Genomic DNA, 24,740 nt, shown 5'->3' with positions numbered 1-24,740 from the left:
GGGGGGGGTGGTATTTTCCTTCTTCTCAACATCCAAATCTTTTGTCCTACAACGCCTGTCATTTTAAACAGGAGAGTGGGAAAACTTTTGGGGAAGGGTTGATGCTCTAGTAAAATAGTTAACATTGTTTCCCCATGCTCTATGAACAATTTTCTTTAAAAACAAGCACATAAAGTACCACCAAAGGAAAAAGATAGTATTTGGGGAAGAACGGGGTGGGGAGGGGGAGATTCTAATTTGAATTCTGTCAACACATTTCTAAGCCCCCAAGCATTAATGTGTGAAAAAGAACTCCAGGTCATTACTGTCTTATCACCTTCCTCATTAATCTTAAATCAATAGACACCTCCCACACCATCACCACCCAAAGCAAAAACAATTCAATGGTCCAGAGCTTACCCAAAAAAGTTTCACCGTTTGCATACCATGGAGCAACTCAGTGACAAAGTTGACAGATCCAGACTGTGTATTGACATTTGTTCGGATGAATGTTTTTCTTCGGTCATTAGAAATTGTAAATAGACCAACCACGAATGGCTATTGAAATCTGCCAATTTCTTGAGAGCAGGGAGCATGAAGTTCAGGGATCAGTGGCCCAAGATAAACCCAGAAAATTGTTTAAAGGGTGAAGAAGAAGGGGTGTTCTTTCTTCGGGGACAGGAGGGTAAAGACAGGCACTAAAAGTAAATTTTAGGGGAAAAACTAAATCGGCGTGTGAATTTCACAGACCAGGGGGCAGTGCTTTTTCTGTGCTCAGCTGTAGTTTTAGGTACCCCCTGGGGATAGAAGGGCTGCTGTGTCCACAAGAGTCCAAGCATGGTGGCCATTGCAGAAAGATTTAATGGGCCTCCCTAAGCCCTCCCTGCTCCCAAAGATGTGGCAGTGCACCCTCTATGGATACATTGACAAAATGTGATGTTCACATGAGAATCATTATTTTCAACCTCAGAAATATTTACCAAAAAATCAGGGACCACGACCTTCTGGACAAAAGGAAAACAGTCACCGCTCTGAAAGCTGGAGAGGACCGGGCCATTCTCCTGGGACTGGCTATGATGGTCTGTGCCATCATGATGTACTTTCTGCTAGGAATCACACTCCTCCGCTCATACATGCAAAGGTAATTTTCGATATTATTCAGAAACATCTGGTTAATTGGCTCTACATTCCTATATGCTTCTTTTCCAACCATTCTTCCCTTTTCCCAAGACCCACACTCAACCATCCTACCCAACAGTCCAAGACCAAAACCAGGATTCTAATCATCATTGGTAGGATCATCTAGATCAGAATCCAGTGAAAGGCATTGTAAAGGCCAAGTAGTCCAATGCCCTCATCTTAGAGATGAGGAAACCAAAGCACAGAATGGTTATCAACAAGTATTTATTAAGCACCTACTATGTTCCAGGTAGTTTGGTAAGCACTAGGGATGCAAACAGAATAAATAAAACAAGGAGCTTACCCAAGGTCACACATACAGTAAACATCAGAGGTGGAATTTGAATCCAACTCCTCTGACTCTCAACTCTTTCTACTGTCTCCAGTTTTATATTTGCCATATGACAGCTAGGTGGTGCCATAGTGCATAGAGCACCAGGCCTGGAGTCAAGAAGACTGGTCTTTGTGAGTTCAAATCCAGCCTCAGACATTTACTAGCTATATGACCCTGGGCAAGACACTTAACCCTGTTTGCCTCAGTTTCCTCATCTGTAAAATGAGCTGGAGAAGGAAATGGCAAACAACCCTAGTATCTTTGCCAAGAAAACCCCAAATGGGGTCATGAAGAGTCAGACATGACTGAAAAATCACTTAAAAGTAAAACTAAATTGAATAGAAAGAGGTATAATGGAAAGGGAACTGACCTCTGAGTCAGGAAGACCTGAGTTTAAGTTCTGCCTCTGACACATACTGGCTGTGTGACCCCAGATAAGGCACCTAGCCTCTCAATGCTACAGACAACTTTCTAAGACTACAAGCTGCAGAAAAGGTGCTTGTTTGGATTGGTACAGGGAGTTCTCTATGCCAGAAAACTCAAACATGCAGCCCACAACACTCCCAAGTGTGTCAAAACCAGATTAAAATGTAATTGGGAAATGTTTGACAAAATAAATAAAAATACAATAAAATATAGATAATATGAATATGTGGTTTTCTGAGTCAACATGTGGCCCACAGAGAAATCCTTATGTATAGTTTAGTGGCCCCCATTTCCAGCTGAATTTGACACCATTGTGCTACACCAATAAAATTATTGATCAAAACAAAAAAATAGAAGTCCAAGGGAAAAAAACATTAGGAAACAGAAAGCTAGTTTCTAGCTATACCTAGTTTTACAAGGTACAGTCATAGAATCCATTCATTCCATCAACTCACCTAGAACTGGCTATTTTCCATAAATTAAAGGGCTGGTTACTACAGCAAAACAAAAGCATATGACTTACTTAAGTCCCCTGGGAAATCATGGCAATGTTCAGTTGCCTACAGAAACAAGATTCTCTCCTGTGAAAAATGGAAGTTTAATTTAGAAAGGGGAATAAAGCTACTTTATAGCACCCATTTATCCATGTAAATTAATACCTTCATTTTAGAAACAAAATCCAACTGAAACACAGCCATTTGCTGAAATTAAGGCATCATCTTTCACAGTCGCTATGGCTCCACTAAAATCTGCTAATGGCTTTCAGCTACGTTAATTCTCCAAGAAAGAGCCTAGACTTTAGGCTTGGGGTCACGCTTGCTCTGAAAAAGCTCCAAAGCCACTATGCCTGCCCAGGACCCACCTAAGGCTCCCCACAGATGTGTCAGCAAAGTCCTACCATGCCTCACCACGCCTCACTCAGGAAATAACAATTTCCTTAACGCTTACTCTGGGATGGCCTTGGTCTACCCAGTCTAGCCTCCTACCACCCCTTTCCTACAAAGCCATGCCCTTGGAAGGGCAAAGGGTGGGAGTAAAGGGACCCTACCTGCAACCTGCTAAACCAGGACAGTAAGCACCAGCGGCCCACAGTCACTAGGGGAATCAGCTTATATCCAGAAGCTGGAGATTGATTGTCCTTCTGTTACTTCCTAATTACAAATGCAGTCATTGATCATCAAGTTCAAAAACAATCTTTTTTTTAATAACCATGACCAATCCAATTGGCAGCTGGGGAGAATTTACACCCGTCTTTGTTCTAGAGTTGCAGAAGATAACTAATGGCAAAGTTATTTTACCCCTCAGTTTCTAGAGAAATGCCTCTTCTCAATTGGATATATATATATATACATATATATATACACACATACATATATAATGTATATATCTACATACATACACATATATATGTATATCTATATACATATATATACATGTATAGTATATTGTGTGCATACATATATGTATTTATTAACTTTATATCTGTTATACATATTTATGCACTTGTTTTCTCCCCTATTGGTTCATGTTAGTGGGGATCTTTTCATTCTTCTATCTCTTAGTAGTTGGCATAGTCCCTGGCACAGAGCAGGTGCTTAATAAATATTGATCAATGGATTGACTTGCTGAAAATGTACTAGAATCTGAGTTGTTTCTGAACTTTGAAAATACTGCCACTTAGCCGTACAGTATTAGGCATGCCCAAGGTAGAATTTGTATCTAGATTTTCCTAAGAGAATGAGGCAGCTAGATGGTTCAGTGGATAAAGTGCTGGGCCTGGAATCAGGAAGACCTGAGTTCAAATGTGGCATCAGGTTATGCACTAGCTGTGTGGCCCTGGGCAAGTCACTTAACCCTATCTGCCTTAATCCACTGAAGAAGGAAATAGCAAACCACTCAAGTATCTTTGCCAAGAAAACTACCTATTGGATCATGAAGAGTCGGATATAACTCAACAACAACAATTTCCTAAGAGAGAGACAGTGTGGTTTAATGCAGTGGTGTCAAAACCAAACAGAAATTAAATAGATTCTTCCTGCCATGTACTGACTTAAAAACCACAAGTTAACATTATCTATTTTGTATTGTATTTTTATTCATGTTGTTAAACATTTCACAATTACATTTTAAGCTGGTTTGGCTGCACTCAGGAGTCCCAACCTTCTGCTGGAGTTTGATATCTCAGGATTAGTGGATAGAGAGAGCACTAGACTCAGTCAGGAAGACTTAGGTCCAAATTCTGTTTCTGATGTTTATGTCCTAGGTGATAAGGACAAGTTACATCCTCCCCAGGGGCTAGTTAGTGCCTCTATAAAATGAAGGGGTTGGACTAGATGGTGTCTACAACCCTCCCGACTCTAATTCTAGGAATCTATGAACATTTGACTGTACAAAGTCTGTTCGTGGCCCATTGGGGTTCTTGGACTTAAGCCTGGCACAGATGGAGGGTCAGGGAATGGAGGAAAACATATCAGACAAATGAGAACTAGACTGAGATGGGTGAGACCTAGAACTTCCTATACATCAAAGACCTGTGGTTTCACTGATGTGAAAACTTCTTCCAAATCATCTTTAACCTATAATCCTGGTGAAGTATCCCAGCATAGTGGGTACAGAGCTGGGTGTGCAGACAAGACCTGGGTTCAAATTCTCTTCCTCTAACACTTACCCTGTGACCATGAACAAGTCGTTTAATCTCTCTCTCTCTCCTCTTTTCAGTGTATGGACAGAAGAGTCTCAATGCACATTGCTTAATGCTTCCATCACAGAAGCTTTTAACTGCTCTTTTAATTGTGGTCCGGACTGTCGGAAGCACTCTCAGTATCCCTGCCTCCAGGTCTACGTTAACCTAACTTCTACGGGACAAAAGCTCTTACTTTACCACACAGAAGAAACAATGAAAATTAATTCTGAGGTAGGCACATAGCACGCATTTCTTCTCAGGCTGACTTCTGCAGTTATTCTCAGCACTTTCTGAGTTCTGGATCTGAAAATGTCCCTCAGTTAGCATTCCAGGGCCAGAATTCACCCAGGAAGTCAGCTTCCTCCATTTACCAAGTGATACCTTATCTACACAAGGCTGATTTCCCGTGTCAGGTATGGATGTCTATTACCACCCTATTTGGTTGCTACTTTATTCTTCATCCCTATCTGGACAAGGAAACACTATATCTATAGTTATCACTCTCATGGAGAGAGCCTCTCCAAGGTCGGAGACCACAGCTGCCCAGTAGGAGACAGGGATTCCCCACCACATAGTGGGCACAGGTCATGGATAGGCTATGGGGTCCAGATGACTTGTTTTTCTGCCATTGGTACCAATTTTTCACCTGATAGACCATGCTTTGGTTTGTTTAAGACCGAAATTAAACAATCAGCAACCTTGAATAACTATTGTTATGTGTCAGGCACATTCTTGAGTAGTCAGGCATTGGAGATAGACACAAAGAAACTCAATAATACCTGCTTTCAAGGAGTTTATGTTCTATTGGGGTATATACACATATAAATAGATATATACATATATATATAGTGTGTATACATATATATATATATGCATATACATGTACAGATATATGTGTATACATATAGAGTGTCCCAAAAGTCTTAGTAAAATTTTAAGCTATTAAAGTTTAAAACTGCACTAAGACTTTTGGGATATCCTTTCTATATAGAATAAATACAAGGTTAGGATCAAAAACAATACCTACAGAATTTCTAATTTTTTTCATTGACCCTTTCCAGCTTTCCTGTACTGGAATTGGGGAAATTAAGCACAGGTTTTGGGTGCTAAGATCAAGTTTTCATTATAGAAACATAAATTGCCTGATTACTTTTTCCTCCCATTCAGACTAATTGTAGAAAGATTCTTTGAGTCCTTTCGTCATCACCACTAGTGACACCTTTATTTTTAATAGTGTTTTAATTTTTACCAATTATATGTCAAGACAATTTTTAGCATTCATTTTTACAAGATTTTGAGTTCCAAATTTTTCTCCCTCCCTCCTTTCCTCTCTTCCTAATATGGTAGTCAATTTGATATAGGTTATACATGTGCTATCATGTAAAACATATTTCCATATTAGTCACAGTTGTGAAAGAAGAAACATAAGGAAAAAAACACAAGAAAAGAATAAAGTAAGTGAAAAAAATATGTTTTAATCTGCATTCAAAATCCATCAGTTCTTTATCTGGATATGGATAGCATTTTCCTTTATGAGTCCTTTGTACTTGTCTTGAATAGTTGTGTCGCTGCGAAGAGCTGAGTCATTCATAGTTGATCATCACACAATATTGCTGATACTGTGTAAAATGTTTTCTAGTTCTGCTCATTTTATTTTGCATCAGTTCATACAAGTCTTTCCAGATTTTTCTGAAATCTGCCTGTTCATCATTTCTTACTGCACAATAGCATTTCATTACCTTCATATACCACAGCTTGCTCAGCCATTCCCCAACTGGTGGGCATCCACTCAACTTCCAATATTTTGCCACCACAAAAAGGGTTGCTATAATTATTTTTGCACACAAAAGTCCTTTTCTGTTTTTCATGATCTCTTTGGGATTCAGATCTAGTAGTGGTATTGCTGGATCAAAGGGTATGCACAGTTTGGTTGCCCTATGGGCATAGTTCCAAATTCTTCTCCATCTAGCATACCTTTAAAAAAAAATTAAAGCCTCTGACCTGGCATTAAGAACACAGATTCAGAGTTGGAAGGGAACTTGGAGGTCATACAACCCAAACTTTTTGTTTTACAAATGAGGAAACTGAACCCCAGAGAAGGGAAATGACTTACTTAAGGTCATATACCAGTAAGTGGGAGAGCAAGGTTTTGAATTCAGGTCTTCTGACCCCAAATCTTCTGCTCTTTCCGCCACACCATTCTTTGAACTCCTCTAGAGATTTTCAAAACTAGAGGTAGACAATTATTATAGTCTATTTGAGGTTTACACCTGTCCAGAATCAGGGATTATGACATAAATGATCCTAAAATTCCCTTTTAGCTTTCAATGAAGGGGTGAGAGTCCCTTAGGTATTACACTGGGGGAGGGGAGGGAACAATTAGACCTGGAGTGAGAAAGACTTGGATCTGACATCTACTTACTACCTGCTTAACCCTGGGCAAGTCAACCTCTCAGTACCTCATTTTCCTCATCTGTAAAACGGAGAGGATAGTAATACTTATAGTATCTACCTTCTTGATATGCGGAATCCTGGTAAGGAATTCCCCCTATCAATGGTTATCCAGGACCTGCTCTGCAACTAGAGAGATGCCCTAGAATTGCCTAGGGCACTGAGAGGTTAGGGAGCTTCCCCAGGGTCACACAGCCATCCTGAACCAGAGGTAAGACTTGAACCTGGGTCTTTCTGAGTTCAAGATCTGCTTCTATCCACTATAAAACTGATATTAACAGCATTACTGCAATTCTGTTAATGAGGAAAGTGTAGTACCTGGTACACAGTAGATCCTGCATGAATGTTTTTCTGTTGATTGATTTAAATCACTTCGTAAACCTAAACTTTAAAGTGCTGTCAAAATATAATCTTGGGTATAACTATATCCTATACACATTCATCTTTTAGTCATAATAATCAGTTCTCACTACCCTAATATACAAAACTTTCACCAAAACAGTACATAGAAATGGTATTCATAAGTCCTAATGTGATCAGTCAAGAGGCTTGTCACATTAATAATTTTAAATTAGCTGCATTACATTTCTATTCTATGGTGGCAGAGATGAATGAATTACTTGTAACTTTCCAGGGGGGTTATTAACACTTATGACTGAAATCAGTCCTGTGATCAGCCCCACCTGAACTCATTTCTTTTTTATTTTTATTTTTCAACTTTTTCTTATTCTGAAATTGACCAACACCAACAAACAAGAACATTTCTACACACAAAGAAAAACATTAAAAGTAGATTATATGTAAAAACAGTGACTCCCTAGTAGGAAGGGCTTGATTTTTCTACATCGGGCAAACACTCTAGATGGTCACTGAACATATGAAAAAAATAGGATTGGTTTCATCAGCCAAAGGCAGAGAAAGTCAAGCTGCATTTTGGTTACAACAGTTCAAATAAATTATTGCCACCCCTATCTGAAGACTCAACCTCCTGAGTATTTCAGAAGCTGGTTTTTGAAAATGTCTGCTCTAGATGCCCCTAATCTGCAGGAAGCATAAGTCATGTTCAGTTGCCTCAAGGTTGTTTTATCAATAAATAAAAGTGAACATAGTCCCAGTTTTTTTTTCCCAAGATGTGGCTGTTTCTGCCATGAGCCCTCTAAACAGGGTTGATGCTATGGAATATAAGCAAACAAATCTTCAAAATGCTGATGAAATTGGGAAGTTCATTCACTCATACTTCATCAAGCATTTATTATCTGCCTACTAAGGAGTGGTCACAGTGTTAGGGGCTGGGGTTACAAAGACAGAAGGGAAATAATCCCTCCCACCTCAAGAACTCAACATTGTAATTGGGGAAGACAGCCCAGAAAAGTATATATAAAGCACATACAAAGTACTTTCTCTGGGTGGAGGGCATAGTAACTAGGGAGATCAGGATATGCTCCCTGTTGGAACTGGTACTTGAGAGCTCATGCCATGTGAATACCAACCGAAAAAAGCGGAATGTTTAACCTAGAGAAGACCTAAGGGAAATGTGGTAGTTGTCTTCAAATATTTGGAGGGCTGTCACGTGGAAGAGGAATGAGACTTTCTACTGGGTCCCAAAAGGATGAACCCGGTGTAACATATGGAAGTTACAGAGGCCATTTAGAATTTATATCAGGAAGAAAATATCCTAACAATGAGAGCTGTCCAAAAGTGGAATGAGCTGTTTAGAGAGTGGCTTCCAGCAGTGGCTAGCTCTCCTCTTGGATATATTGTAGAGAGGCAGCATTTTCAGGAATGAGCTGGAGTAGTTGCTTCTGAGGCCCCTGCCAGTTCTAGAAGTCTGTGATTCCATTATGTAAATCTAAGAGAGGTAGATAAATGTCAGCTGTTATTGATTTTCCTTCTCTCCAAACAATGGGTGGTTTCAGATTCTTGCATCTTGTAAAGCTAAAGTTCTATGGAATGCCCCCCAACAATATTTCTGAGCCTTCATATTTGAGACAGCATTAAATGACAATGCCACCAAGATCTAGACCGTGCTCAGGGTCTTCACTCTGCTGGTGGTGCCAATTTGGAGCATGTAAGGGAAATTTGTAATTTCTTTGTTAAGCCCTTATTAGGTGCCAGGTACAGAGGATTAAGACTGGGGAGGAAACCTGGACAAAATCTAACCCATCCTCATCATTTTAGAGCCAGGAAACTGAGGCCCATAGAGGGGTAGTCTCTTGCCCATGGTCACACAGTTAGTTGTAAATAGCAGAATCTGAATTCAGACCCAGGCTGATTTCAGAACTAATGATTTTTCCACTACATTGTAGCTGCCCAATTATTTCCCATAATGCTGTGTATTTGCTCATTTCTTTATTCATCTCTCCACTTTTCTCTGTGGTTGAAACTCTTGCCATTGGAAACTTACTTTTGTGGAGAAAGAGGGTGGATGGGCAGGGGCAGAAAGCCCAAATGGGAATTGCCGCTGTCAAGCCTTACAAACCTCTCCTTAATGATCTGAGTGGCTCCACACCCCAAAGAGTGGAAGCTGAAAATAATTGGACTTTTCGACCACAGTTGTCATTCAACTTTCTGCAGAGTGGAATTTCTGAGATCCCAAATATCAAAACAATAGAACTCGGGCTTGTCATGCTTCATCTAAACCTGATGCCACTGGGGAGGAACCAGCATTTTTCTTTTTGGAGGGTCACCAGACCATGACCTTAAAAAGGTCAGCTAACAAATATGAGCAAAAGCTGGGGGCTGGAAAAGCTGCCAGGAGAACCCTTCCATCAGCTCGTCAACCCATGCCAAAGATCTCTAGCCCTAATCGTCCTTTCCTCATGAGCATGATCAAGGACAATTCATTCCCATTTTGACTAGTTAGCAGCCCAAGTGGTCAGCAGGGCATGGTGGCTTCGGAGTCAGGAAGACTTCCTTCAAGCCCCACTTCTGACAGAAATCGGCTTTGTGACCATGGGCAAGTCATTAACTTCTCACTGCCCACCCAGCTTTCCAAGATTATAATTTACAATGCAGTAGATGATTTGCATTCAGTGGAGGGAGTTTCCACACCAGGAAATCCCCATACTAATGAAATTATAGAGCTCTACCTTTTTAAAAAAAATCTTTTAGAATAGCCACATTCCTAAAAGTTATAAAAGAATAGCATGAAATTGAAAGGCGGTGATTTTACTGAAATGTGTAATACATAGCTGTCAACTTTTGAGTTGTCAACAGTATGCAAGTGGGTCAGTCCTGATGTTGTCACTTCAAAGGCACAACGACAATTTTCTTTCATTTTTGTTCCTTGTCCCGTGTACTTTTTTTTTAGTTCTTAAAGCTAAAGTCTTTCCAAACAATCACATAATCAACAAACATTTCTCAAGCATCTTCTATGCACCAAGCACTAAACAGGACATTAAGGGTACAAAAACAAAAAATGAAATTGCCCCTGCCCTCAAGGAAATTATATTCAATCGGGGAGAAAATATCTACATTTATAAAGAAATATCAAAAAATACACATGTGTGTGTATGTGTGCAAAGGAAATGGCAAACCGCTCTAGTATCTTTGCCAAGAAAACCCCAAATGGGGTCATGAAGAGTCAAACACAACTGAAATGACTGAACAATAACAATATAAGTAAGCAAAACATATATATATATACATACATATACATACATACATACATACATACATATATATATACACACATACAAAGTAATTTTAGGGAATAGGGTTCAGTCCTAATATAAAAGATAAAATGTTAACAATAGAAGAGAGCTTCCAAAGGGCACATCAGAAGAGCAGAGAAAAGTGGGATAGGAATCCCAGAGAGATGGGGCTGACATGGATGAGTCTGAAGCAGCAAGAAGTGGCAGGCAGAGAAGAAAACTCCAGCCTAGGGCATCTTAGAATTGAGAACCACAGAGATTCCAACTAGAGTCAGACAGGGCAGTAAATTGGCATGCCCTTCAATAGCAATAGTTAATTTGGTTTTCCTGGATCCATAGCTTACAGCCTGTGTGACCTTGGGCAAATCACTTAACTGCCTGGGTCACAATTTCCTTGTGTTTAAAATGCAGGCACTGGACTAGACAACCTCTAAGGGCCCATCTGGCTCTAAATTGATGTGCCTCTAACCAATTCCTGAGCAAGGGACAGACACAGGGCAGGTCCCCACCACGTCGTAAATAACCACTCTGAGAAGGAGGCCACAGAACCTCTAAAATCCAGCTCCCAAAATTCACATACTCAGAGTTGAAGTGCTTATCAAGGGGTAGCTGAGACCATCTGGAAACCAAACCTTTTGGGGAAATGCCAGTTGTAAGGAGATATCTGCTCAGGCACTCCTCTACTGAGCTGGCTCCAAGAATGATGCATCCATCCAGGAAGTGGAGATGAGGGTCAGATGGCAAAGAGAAGGATACAGTGGATGCCCAAGAAAGGAGAGTAGAGGAAGAAAAAGCCAGGAATTCTAGACACTCATTATCTTCCAAACCTATTGGAAACATCAGAACAACTGTTGTTTGAGTGTGTGTTGGCATAATCAGCAACAGAAAATTAATATCCTCACATCTGCCTGGTTCAGACAATTGCAGGTGTCTGAGCATCCCTGGGTACCAAGGTGCTTTCATCCCCTGATGTGATTGCTTTTGTTTAGCTCCCTCTTTTAGTACCTCAGCATGCCAGAATGCTGTAATAAATGTGAAAATGTGTAAGCAAACAGAGCAAAGATGGGGCGTGATCTGGAAAGGGATGCGTGAGGATGCTGGCAGGACCGTTAGTGCATAATTGGGGTAGGATATTGCTTCCCTTTGCTCTGCCAAGCATTTTAAGCAGCACAGCTTGGCAAATAGTAAAAACTGAAAGAAGAAACCAAATAACTTTGAAAACCAAGTTCAAAGCAGGAAAAATGCTGATAGGATGCTGAAAGTCAGGAGAGGTGAAAGAAAATGAGGCTCCTGTGGACTCGAAGACTGTCTAGCCATCACTCAAATCAGACAGAACACAAAGTTCTCTTCTCCAAATCACCCCTCCCATCCTAAAGTAAGCAGTCTGAGGAAGTCTTCTGCATAATTCACCCCTCTGTGAGCCTCTTTAGAAAGAAAACAAGAAAGAGTACCTAGAGTCGTAACTAGGGTGGGACAGCTGGGGCTTTGCCTGAGAGCACCAAATTGTGGAGGGCACATAAAGTGTCATCTTCAGCCTGCTTCCCCCCTCTGGTAGCCAAAAAGCTACTAGCATGGCAGCAAACCTCTAGGCTAGAAAGCATCAAATAGTTTGGAGTATACTTCCTCAGTCCTGGTACTCTCTCCTCTACCCTGCCACTGCTGGTCCCATGTACAAAACTTCCTGACTACAGCTCTGCCTCTATTTCTCTTCATTCCACACTTTCAAGGATGGTTTGCATCACATTGTCATCTCACGCCTTCCCAGGAATGCTGCCTAATTCGTTGGTAAGAGGCTGTGGAAAGAGTATTAGATTTGGAAGTCAGATGACCTGAGTTCAAATTTGGAAGCTGTTGCTTGTGATGACTCTAAGTGACTCACTTTTCCTTTCTGTAAAATGTTTCTTTGTGTGTAGAATGAGAAGACTTAATGAGATGAGCTCTCAAATTCTTTCCAGCTCAAAATCTATTCTGTTTCCCCTCCTAGCATAAGGAAGGAGAATAAGTTGTTAACTTGGGGTCAATTGATGCAAATTCCCAGGCAGCTAGTGACACAGTTGAGAGAGAGTTAAGCCTGGAGTAAGGAAGATCTGAGCTCAAATCTAGCCTCAGACATTTGCTAGTTTTGTGACCCTGGACAAATCATTTAAACAGTTTGCCTCAGTTTCCTCAGGTGTAAAATGAGGATAATAATAGCGCCTATTCATAGGGTCAAATGAAATAAATTTTTTAAAAGCACTTAGCACACAGTGCCTGGCACATAGTAGGTGCTTAATAAATGTTTGTTCCCTCCCCTACCTTTATATCAATATAATCATAGTTCTTGACAGTTTACAAAGTACTTTTCCCAAAAGCAGGAAATACAAAACTTATGATCTCATTTTACAGAGGAAAAATTGACACCCAGAAAGATTAAGTGACTTGCCTAAAGTCACAGTCACTAAGTAACAGTCAGAATTCAAACTCAGATCCTCTTACTATAACTCAAATACATTTTTCACCATACCATGAAGTCTTTTTTATTAAGAACTCTATGAATATAGTTCTTTAAGGTTTGCAACATGCTTTATATACAGTATTTCATTCTATCTTCAGGACAAGTAATATTCTCTCCTTTTACAGATGAGGAAACTGAGGCTCAGGTAGAATAGCAATATGCTCAGGGCCACACAGTTCATAAGTGACCAAGGTAAGAATCGAATCCTTACCTTCCTGACTCCAAGTCCAGAACTCTAGGCACTATACCAAACTTCTTGTTGTTAAATGATTTCAGTTGTGTCCAACTCTTCACGACCCCATTTGGGGTTTTCTTGGCAAAGATACTGGAGTGGTTTGCCATTTCCTTCTCTAGCTAAGTTTACAGATGAGGAAACTGAGGCAAACAGGGTGAAGTGGCTTGCTTAGAGTCACACAGTCAAGGATCTGAGGTCGGATGTGAACTCATGAAGAAGAGTCTTCCTGATTCCAAGTCCAGTGCTCTAGCCACTGCACCATCTACCTCTCTTTTTTAAGAGGATATTTACTAACGACCTTACAGTAAAGCAAACGGAGCTTCACTGCCTCCAGGAAACACATCCCATTCTATTCACACCAAATTACAACAGGCAATTTCTCAAAGTCCCTAAGCAAATAGGATTCAGTGTGGCTGAGTCAACATGGAAGACATTTGAAGCAGAATCAACTTCAGCCATTTTTAAAAGTGAAAGGGGGGATCTGATTACTGGCTCAGGAGTGTATTATGGTATCAAAAGGGCCCATGAATTCTCAGGTGGCCCTGAGGGACAAGGAGTGCAGGATGAGAGAGGGGATGGTCTTACTGTCCCCTGCCCCGGTCAGGCCATACTGTCTTCCATTCTGGACATCACAGTACTCTGGTTCTGGATGTGTAATACTCCATAACGATAAATAATAATATAATATAATAATAACTAAGTAAGAGTGTGTAATACCAATGCTAGCTAGCTAACTAGCATTTTAAGGTTAGGAAAGTAACATAGGTTATCTCATTTGCTTCTCACAACAACCCGTGTGAGGTAGGAGCTATTTTCATCCCCATTTTACAGATGAAGAAACTGAGGCAGACAGAGGTGAAGTGATTTGCCTGGGGTCACACAGCTAGTAAATGACTGAGGCAGGATTCAGTGTCAAGTCTCCCTGACTTCAATGCTTCATTACCTGCTCAACCTGCCTACAAATCATTTTTAAAAGATTTTTTTGAGAAGAAGAGTGTAACAATAAAAACCACTTTCAATGAAGCCTCAGTGTTTTTAACTCTGGAGATCTCTTAACGACACAGAACCCCACTGCAAGTGAGGTTATTCTCATAAACTCTCCTGGTCCAAGAATGGAAAAGGCCCCCATGGGTTTGTTATCTAAATTGGCAGTAATGGTTTGACCTTTCCTCAATGCAACCAATTAGATTGCTTTTTAATCTCCTTGAATAAAAAGCATTCCTCTGTGTAGCTGCAGGGATGAAAGCAAGATTAAAAAAGGTAACTCCAAACTCCCCCAGAGGCCACTTCTGTCCCATCTGTCCCCAGCAAACAGCTAACTGGCCTGGATCCAAACACTGCAGAAGCAAAGAAAATGTTTGTCTCAGCCAAGATGACCAAAGAGTCAAAGGCTAGTTTTTAACCATAAGTTATTAACTCCAACAGAATGGAAGATTCTTGAGGGCAGGAATTGTTTTCTGTTTTGTCTTCTTTATATCCAGCCCTTACTGAGGTGGTAGGCATTTAAATACCTGGTAGGCATTTAAACTAGGCTCTCACAGGAAGTGATTTCAGGTCTCCAGCAATGTTCAAGCTAACTCAGCCTCCTGGCTACTGATGTATTTATATCCTTAGCTAATTCATGAGGTTAGACTAGGATCTCCTTAAGGGCAGGGGCTGTTTAGTTTTTATTGTTTGTTTCTTTTACTCAGAACTTAGCACAATGTCTTGCACAGTCGTTTTTTCAGTCATGTCCAACTCCTCGCGACCCCATTTGAGGTTTTCTTGGCAAAGATGCTGAAATGGTTTGCCATTTCCTTCTCAAGATCATTTTACAGATGAGGAAACTGAGGCAAATAGGGTCAAGTTACTTGCCCAGGGTCACATGGCTAGTAAGTGTCTGAGGCCAGATTTGAACTTGGAAAGGTGAGTCTTCCTGACTCTAGACCTGGCACTCTCTTCACTGTACCACCTAGCTGCCCCCTGGCACACAGTAGGCATTTAACAAATGTTTGCTTTCTGACTGTTAAGGTATTGATCAAACCATGTTAAGATAGAACCCACCTCATGAAATGTGGTTCCACTGATCAAAAGCAAAGTGCACAGCATTCATTCTGGCCCAATGAAGGGGAGATCCTCTTGGTAATGCTGGTAAAGGTCATGCCCCTCCATGGCACCACCATCCCTGAGCCCCACCAGGAAAGTCAGCAGAAAGAGCAAGCCAAAGCCAACCCATTTTCCCTTTCAACGGCATAGTGAATAGAGAACTAGCCTTGAAGTCTGAGATGCCAAGGTTTGCATCCCACCCCTGACATATACTGACTGGGTGATTTTGGGCAATTCTCTAAAATCATAGGTTGAAAATCCAGTGCCAGAATGCCTAGCAGAGTTTCCTCTTGAGCAGCTTCTTACACCAATAAAATTATGTATCCTAACCACAAAGAAAAAAAACCCATCTTTTTTATCCTTGGACCCACAAACTCTAGGACAAAATTAACCATGGTCCATGCTAAGGCCACAAGAACTTCATTCCTAACCCACAGGCTCACCTCATCTCTGGATGGTTGATTCAAATAAAGAAAAGAAAAGAAAAAGTGTTTGCATTGTGTAGACTAGGCAGGGGATAAAAAAACATTTTTTTTCTCACTGACCCAAGGAAGGGGATGACATCAAGGAACACACGAGTAAAAAGTAACATTTTTTCTTAGAAAAACATAAGATGATCAACTAACCTGCTTTTAAAATAAAAAAACAGGAACATGAGATTTGATTCAGTAAATATAGTAAATGCTGTTTCCACCTGATAAAGGTATGAATGTTGAGCATCTTGCTAATTGAGGTGGAGGAGAGGAGACTCTATCCCTTACATTCAAAATAATGAAGTTCCATATTATGACCAGTCATTAAGAGAAAGAAGAGAAGAGAAAAAGTAAGAAAAACAATGGTAGAAGAAAGGCAAAGGGGAAAGGTAAAGAGAGACAAACTAAGAGTGAAGGAGGAGAAAGTCAGAAAGGGAAAGAGTCAAAAAGAGGGGGAGAGAAGGAAGACAGAAGGAGAGAGAGAGAGAGGGAGAGAGAGAGAAGACAGACAAAAGAGGAGGAGAGAGAAAGAGAGAAGGGAGAGTGAGGAAAAGGGATAGCAGGGGTAGAGAGAGAAAGCTAGAGGGAGGAAGAGGAGAGATGGAGGAAGAAAGAAAGAGAAAGAAAAGGAAGGGAGAGAGATACGACAAAGAAGGGGGAGAGAGGGAGGAAAAAGAGAAAGAGAAAAAGGAAGGAATAGAGATATCAGAGAAGGGGGAGAGAGACATGAACACAGAGAGGGGGAGGGAGAGAAGAGAGAGGGAGAGAGAAAGAGAGAAGAGAAACAAAAAGATAGAGCCTCTCAGGCCCATGTCAGATGAGTTAGATAGTTCTTACCCTGCCCTGCTGCTCATATGGGCCATGCTCATGGCAGCTTATCATGTATGCTAAAAGGCTCATTAACTACTCTCCACAGGTCCTGGGAATACTCTTTAACTTTCACCAGGAAGTGTCCACTCTAAATGGCATAAGTGGAGTAGCCCACCCGAGGGAAATTGGACTTACTTTCTAAAAGTGATACTACAAATAAATTACCATCACCCCAAGGGCTAAATGAAAGCCAATTCAGAAAAAGTTACTCTTCCCCTGGAATAGTCAAAACAATCAGCCAGTGGTCTGGTTTTTTCCTTTAAACTTGGTTGCTTTGGGCATTTTAGGATCATGGAGCTAGAAGAGACCACAGAGGTCATGCAATCCAACCCCTTCATTTTACAAGTGAGGAAACTGAGGCCTAGTGATGTTGACTGATGTGCTGACATCACACAGGCAGTAGCAGAACAAGGTTTCAAGCTTAGGGCCTCTGACTCTCAGTCCAGCATCTTTCCATGCCACCTCTTAGCCCAGCTATGCATTGTCCTGGACCTATAGTATTGTGGAAGGAGAATTAGACCAAAAAAAAAAAAACAAAACTGGGTTCTAGACCTGGCTGTAGTATTAACTTGCTATGTGATCTTAGACAGGTCCCTTCCCATCTCCACTCCTCATTATGCTTACTTGTCCAACAAGTCATCTCGAAGATGTTCTCCAGGGCCGCAACTCTCTATTCACCCAGTGAGAACTGGAATGGTAATAGGATCCCCAGCTCCTGTAAAAACAATCAAGGTAACAAATGAATATAGGGGAGAAGAGAGCCTTTATTTTGCCCTAAATAAAATATAGAAAACATACATTATTCTCAAGAGCCAATAAAGAAATACTGAAAACACTAAAAACACTCTTAGTCATTCATAATCCTTCCTTGGAAAGGAAGTAAATTTGGGGTGTCAGGACAACACATTAAGATTTTGATGAGCCCTTTCATAGCATCTTATACAGACCTTCCCAAGCTTTTAGTGCCATCCTAAGGTCCTAAAAGATAAACAGAATTTGGGACTGTTGGACAGGCACTCCCCTTTCTATCAGACTTCCACTGTCTGAAAAACTCCCAATAAAGCAAGGAGCAAAGTACAAGTCTTCTTTTCCCTTTGTTTGCCCAAGCAAGTAGCCCAAGAGCCCAGAAGGAACAGAGAGAGCCAAGAACCTTTCCCTCCCTTCACCCGAAGTGTACACTGCCCAGATGCCTGTGGGTGTACCAAGGATCCTGAAGGAGTAGGTGTCAGAAAGCCAAAGATTTTCCTCTTCCCCTCCCCAGCACCTACTGCCCAGTTCCCACCAGGGACTGAATACCATTTCTCAGCTGGCTGCTGATTTTCTCCTTCCAGCTCCCTCACCCTACTGGAAAAATCCAACCCTACTGGAGCTAAAGATAACCCAGAACCCCACTCTGCTCCACCCCTTGTGCCCACTACTCTTTTTCCACCAACCCTTGGTGAGGGATATGGCCTTCCAGTGATGCCTAAGGTCCACTAGGTCTCATTACCTGCACTGTAGTTATGTGGAGTTATCTCCCCTGTTTTGAGGTGTGATTGCTTCAGAACAGAAACTGTCTCACTTTTCTATTTGTATCTTTATAACTTAGCCACATGTTAGGCCCATGTTAGGTATAGGTACTTCTATAACTATACTTCTATACCTATAGGTTAGGTATAGGTGATTTCACCGATATAGGAAACTTCTGGATGAGGAATCTCCCTGAACAAAGTTAGGTCAGCTTCTTCTCTGAAACTTAGCATCTTAGGGAGTTCCCTAGAGCACTCAGAGGCAAAGTGATTTGCCTAGAGTTACACAGTCAGTGTGCTGAAGATTCAGAACTCTGGCTCTATAGTGACCATGTCACAGCTACCTCATAGTAAATATTTAATGGATGCTTTTCCACTCTCTTCCCACGTCCTAGTCTTAAATCCCTCCATGCTCCATTCTACCAAATCATCTGAAGACAGTTCCAGTTACTGAAAACCAATCAGTAGTTGTCTTTGCTTTCTTTTTTTTTTTTTTTTTTGGTGAGGCAATTGGGGTTGAGTGACTTGCCCAGAGTCACACAGCTAGTGTCTTTGCTTTCTTAACAGTGGTTACATCCATACTTTATAGGGAGAAGGGCTCATCACATGTTCTAAACACTGTCCTGAAAACTCATTCAAAAGAACTCATCAAAGAAATTTCCTTTCAAACTCCTTTAAACTCCTCTCCTGGTTACATAGAGATGAAGAATGTAAGGCTCAGAGAAATTCATTTATACATCCAACAAGCATATATTAAGTTCCCACTATGTATAGAGTACTGCAGTATACGATGGGTATACAAAGACAAAATCAGAACAGTCCTTACCCTCAAAAAGTCTACATTCTACTATAGAGATACAACACATATACCAATAAGTAAATATAAGATAATAATATTAGCTAACATTCCTATAGTGTATACTACGTGCCAGGTACCATGCTAAGCACTTTACAATTATTATTGTACAATTTGATACTCACAACAGTCCTACAATGTAGGTGCTGTCATTATGCCCATTTTACAGATGAGGAAAATGAGGCAAACAGGAATTAAGTGACTTGCTCAGGGTCACACAGCCAGGAAGCATCAGATTTGACTCAGGTCTTCCTGGCTTCAAGCCCACTGCTCTATCTATTGTATCATCTAGCTCTGTGTGTGTTCATGTGTACAGGAGATATATGTGTGTGTGTGTGTGTGTATACACATATATGTACACAAGAGATAGATTAGATAGCTGGATGGATATACAAGATATAGATATATACAAAATAAATAAGAATAATTTTCAGGGAGCAGGGAAAGACAGGGACCAAAGCAATAGCAACTAAGGAAGATCCCAAAGGGCCTCTTGTTGGCATCAACATTTGAAAAGAGCCCTTAAGGAATTAGAATTTCCAAGAAGCGAGGAAGGAAGGGAAAGCCTGGGCACAGAAACAGAGAAAGGAGATGAATGTTTTTGAAGGGGAACAGCAAGTAAAGCAAGATGACTAGAATGTAGAATGTATGCTGGAGGATAAAATGGGATCATACTGGAAATTCACAAGTTACATTGTCAAGGATTTCGAATTCCAAATAGAAGAGTTTAGATTTTATCCTGGACTTACAGAGAGTTGCCGAAGCTCCTATAGGAGAGGACACGGTCAGATCTTGAGTTTCTTGACTTGCCCATATTCTCACAGAAGCCAGTCTTGAGCCCAGGGGCTCCTGAAGCCCAGAGCTTTCAACTCTAAGTCTATGCTCATATATTTAGGTAAGGGGGAAAAAAGGAAATAATGCATTTCAACGAGCTTCCCTCCATCTCTCCACAGTGTTCTTACATACCGAAGTGTGGCAAGAACTTCGAAGAGTCCCTCTCCATGGTGAACGTGGTGATGGAGAATTTCAGGAAGTACCAACGCTTCTCCTGCTTCTCCGACCCATCTGGCAGCCAAAAGAACGTCATCTTAACCAAACTCTACAGCTCCAACGTGCTGTTCCACTCCCTCTTCTGGCCCACGTGCATGATGAGTGGGGGCGTGGCCATTGTTGCCATGGTGAAACTCACGCAGTACCTCTCCTTGCTCTGCGAACGCATCCAGCGAATCAACAGATAGAGGCCAGGCTAGCCGAACAAGGTTTTTCTTTAACGTGCAAATACTGGTTTCTCTCATTCTTCACCAAAGAACCTTAAGTTTGTAACGTGTCGTCTATTATGAGTTCCTTAATTGATTCCGATACATAGAGCAATAACGCAGCTGCTGTTTGATATGCAAACGTGATGTTTCTATTCTGTAGAAGACGGGGTGGAGGACCCCCACAGTTGGGTGTTGATTGTTTTCATACTCTCGGTTCGTTGGTTTGTTCGTTTGTTTGTTTTCCTGGTGACACTAGGACTTCCTTCTCCCCTTCCACTGAGATAGGATGCAGTGAATCATTTGTCAATGAACGTGGTGTGGCGTATTCTGTATTCGGAGTCATCATCTCTCTCAGAGACATCTCTGCAATGTATTTTGTCATTCATTGTTTACCAAAGCTGCAGCCAAAAACAAAAAAAAATTCCTTTTCTTTTTCTCCAAACCGAACCCTCTAGCAAGAGATGGGACCAGGATACCTTCAGCAAGGGTATTCACCGTTTTCCTTGTATTGCTACCATATCACTGTAAAGATGAAATAAAAATGGTCACCTATTTTTTTATTGTTTTTTACTCACAACAATGTTAGCTTTTTAACAGGATTGAAAATGGAAGAAGCTCTGTTCTTACTAGTCATATTATTGTAACTACTACCTGTCTTTTCGGGAGAAAAGGAATAGCTTTGATCCCAGTCTTAGACCTGCTAAGAGGGGAGGGGATGATACCAGCAAAGAGCTGCCCATCTTAAGATTTCAGTGAATGGTGACAGCCACCCATAGTTCTATAAAGCCTCACTTGAGTGTACCCATATTGGCACTGGAAGTCTCCCATCCTATTAATTGTCAACATTTCTCAATGGAGCTGTTCTGCAGCATACAGGAGTGGGGAACTTTCAGCCTCCAGGTCACATTTGGCCCACTAGATCCTCAAGTTTGGCCCTTTGAATACAAACTTCACAGAACAAATCCTTTCATTAAGGAGATTTGTTCTGTGAAGTTTGGATTCAATCAAAGGACCAGACTTGAGGACCTAGAGGGCCACATGTGGCCCCAATCACACAGGTTCCCCACCCCTGGACATCATTCTGGACATTAAGATCCTGTTTAGTAGGCAAAGCTTATTGGAATGCTTTCTTAAAGAAGACTAGATAGTAGATGCATTAGGCAGAGAAGGTGAAAGATTTATAGGCAGGCAAAAGAACGTATTGTCTCTTGATCTGTTTCTCTGTGGGGATCTTAAGGCAATGTGCTCAGAATGTTTCTCTCCTCTGCATACTTTATTTTTCTATTTACAATCCCTTCCTTTTGTTATATTTTATAAGCAGTCCAGACCTTTTTTCTTAACTGACACTTGAACTGAATAACAGATTTGAGATTGTTTCTATTAGCACCCTAATTAATTACTGTGTTCTGGGAAATCAATGAGAGATTGATTCTAAATGAGTATGTCCTGCTTTTCCCCCAAGCCTCAATAACCAAACAGAGGGAAAACACCATCTTCAATCAGTCTTATCCATATTTAAGTACTTTTTTGTAATATAGTATTGAAAACTTTTTAGCTAATACAAGGTTTTACAATCATACTTGTGGAGTGAACAGTAAAATTAATCTGATGAGGTGGAAATTAATCTTCAATCTTGTAATCCATAGTTTGACTTTTCTTAAGCAAATAAATCCCTGGGGTATAATCAAGGCTCTTATGTATAATTAAAAAGAAAAAGAAAAAATCCATTAAAGCTGCCAGGTTTGAATAGCTGTTGTGTTCTGAGTTTACAAACAAATTTTTAGCCACTGAGAAGTCCAAGAACCCATGAATTTATGATGCTGACTCATTTTTTTAATAGTTGATTAATAAAAGTCCTTTTAACATGGACACATGCCAGAACCATAACTGGGAATTCTGGGACCCAAAATAGGTAGCACAGACAATGCCTAGGGCTAGAATCATGAAGCATAACCCCAGATGACTAAGGGATGCGGTGGGGGGATGCCCTAGGACACCAACACAAGGCCACTGCTAGAAAAGCTATCACGGTAAGGGGAGGCTGGAGTGGGGGAGAACAAAGGAGAGAGGAAGAGGACCTTACTGCAGCCCCCAGCTAGTCATTTTCTACTTTATCTAGTATTCTTAGAAATACTTAGTAAGCTCAGATGTTACTCTGTTGCTAAAGGACTGCACATACACAAAGAACCCCCTAAATTTGTCAAACTGGGTAATATTCCAGTTGTCCCACCCTAGTTGTGGCTCTGGTCTATGCTCGCATATACACATACACACACAATATTGTGAAAAGTTGGGAAATCAGATTGAAATGCTTTTATTACACAGAAAGGACAATGTAGTGACAATAGATGAGAAATCTTTATGATTCTAAAGTAGCAAAGAGAGCTCAGAAGAATACTTCTGAAGACGTCTCAAGTACCTGCTATGCTCTCCTACAAGTGGGCCAAGAGTGAGTGGGCAATATTGAAGGAAGATTTCTCCTTCAAGGTTTATTTTTTAGCAAAAAGCTTCCCAACTTGTGCTTTAAGTCAGAATAAAGTGATAGCCAGGCAATGAGACCGAAAAAGAAAGTCTAGATGAGCTAATATAGCCTTACTCCATATTAACCCCAAGGAAGCTCCCTCTCTTCTAGGGGTTAGTTGGGTGTGAGAAACAGTATGGGTAGAATGAAAGAGTAGCTTAGTATGCTATGGAAATAGCCATTGTCCTCAATATAAATGTTTTCAGTCACTCAACAAACATATATTAAGCACATGCAATGTGTCAGGCATTATGCTAGATTTTAGAGCTATAAAAACAAAATTTAAATCTCTGCTCTCAAAAAGTTTGCATTTCTGTGGCATCTTATACATAAAAAACATGTTCCAAGGACAGTTTAAAACACTGAAGGAGTTAAAATGAACTAAGTCATATAATGAATTAGAATCAGGGTTCTAGTCTCAGCTTTGCCTCCAATTACATCACCATGGGCCGTGGTGCCCCCATCTATAAAATGGAATTTTACCATGTGGCACAGTGAATAGAAAGCTGGCTCCAGAGTCTGGAAGATTTGTGTTCAAATCCTGCCTCTGACACATGCTGGTTATGTAATCCTGGACAAGTCTCAATCCCCCCATGAAATCCTCTAAGACCTAAGTTGTAGAAATGCTGTTGACCTTCATTAATAGAGGGAGTTTCCTCTCCTGGGAGTTTCCTATGCCAACAAAATCAGAAAAAAAAAAATATGTCATACATGATCATCGATGCCCTTTTGTTCTAAAATCCCAACATTCTAAGTGTGTGTGAGGCTGATTATATATAATGCTCAGCCCTTGAGAACCATGGAGATCCAGTGGTTCAAAAGTGCGCTCCTATGTCCCATTCTCAAAAACTAGTCTAAACTTCAGGGCACAAGGTATTCATTTATATCTGCCAGAAGCTATGCCTGGACCTCCTCACGACTCCATAGTGTTGACTCCCCCACCTGGTACAAAGAGATGTCTGAGATTCCAAATCACCTCCGTTATTCAGTTGGCACATTCTACCTAATACTTCATTGATTTCCACTTTCCCAGATGCAATCATATCAAAACCCAGGGAAAAAAACTGTAAATACACCAGTGACTGTTAGCAAATGGTTGCAAGAAAAATGAGATGGATCTCCAAGAAGCCACTGGCCAAATGTTGGCTGACTGTAGTGACTGGAAGAAGTAATGATAAAATAGCTCTTAGGCTGAGTAGCTGGCATTTGGAGGGCCAGAATGCCACCCCCACTTTCTGACGACAATGAAATCAAGTGATTGCATGTGACACAGACACATAGCATATCTTCCTACATCCCCGACTGTAAACACTCCACCAGCATTCCTGTGGGTGACACATCTTGACATCAAACTGTAGGCTAGAATCATCTCGGTGACGTTAACAGGGAGATCTGTGGGATGGGAAAATGGCTTGAGTAATGGGGTGAAGTTGGGTAAAAATAAATAAATAATTAGAAAGGAATACTCAGTAATAAATGTAGAGGGCTAACATCCCTCACCCCTGAAAACTAAGTTCCTCACATGTAGTTTAGGCAATAAAAATGGGGGAGGGAAAGTAGGTGAGTGGAGACAGGAGACGACTCTTTCTGTCCTCCAGGGTCACTCATTTCCTTTTTGCCCTCCTTCATTTGAATTTAACAAAACAAGGTGACACACTGTTCTAAGTCACAGCAGTTGCTTGTCTGGTCTTCTTTACATATTTTTGGGCCCAACCTATGATTTCATTGGCATAG

The 24,740-nt window shown here is 40.8% G+C and overlaps 1 protein-coding gene and 1 long non-coding RNA gene across 2 annotated transcripts in view; one reads left to right on the top strand and one right to left on the bottom strand.

The window, feature by feature from the left end:
• Window positions 1-20,993, top strand: part of KCNMB2 (potassium calcium-activated channel subfamily M regulatory beta subunit 2) — a 70,780-nt gene extending 49,787 nt beyond the window's left edge. Inside the window, exons 2-4 of the mRNA XM_027875775.1 lie at window positions 875-1,120; window positions 4,637-4,832; window positions 20,180-20,993. Of these exons, the coding sequence (XP_027731576.1) occupies window positions 875-1,120; window positions 4,637-4,832; window positions 20,180-20,464 (727 nt within the window). The 3' untranslated portion in view covers window positions 20,465-20,993. The remainder of the gene's footprint in view (window positions 1-874; window positions 1,121-4,636; window positions 4,833-20,179) is intronic.
• On the bottom strand, window positions 6,524-20,105 carry LOC114053098. Its single transcript, XR_003570341.1, has 3 exons — window positions 19,976-20,105; window positions 17,487-17,577; window positions 6,524-8,901 (listed from the first exon to the last, which is right to left on the bottom strand). It is a non-coding gene; the product is annotated as an uncharacterized LOC114053098 (long non-coding RNA).
• Window positions 20,994-24,740: the final 3,747 nt, after the last annotated feature.

The sequence above is a fragment of the Vombatus ursinus genome, unplaced genomic scaffold (genome assembly GCF_900497805.2).
Source record: "Vombatus ursinus unplaced genomic scaffold, bare-nosed wombat genome assembly UNPS02014810.1, whole genome shotgun sequence".
Lineage (NCBI taxonomy): Eukaryota > Metazoa > Chordata > Mammalia > Diprotodontia > Vombatidae > Vombatus > Vombatus ursinus.
The sequence above is the reverse complement of the archived record's forward strand: the minus strand, read 5'-3'. Positions and strand labels throughout refer to the sequence as shown.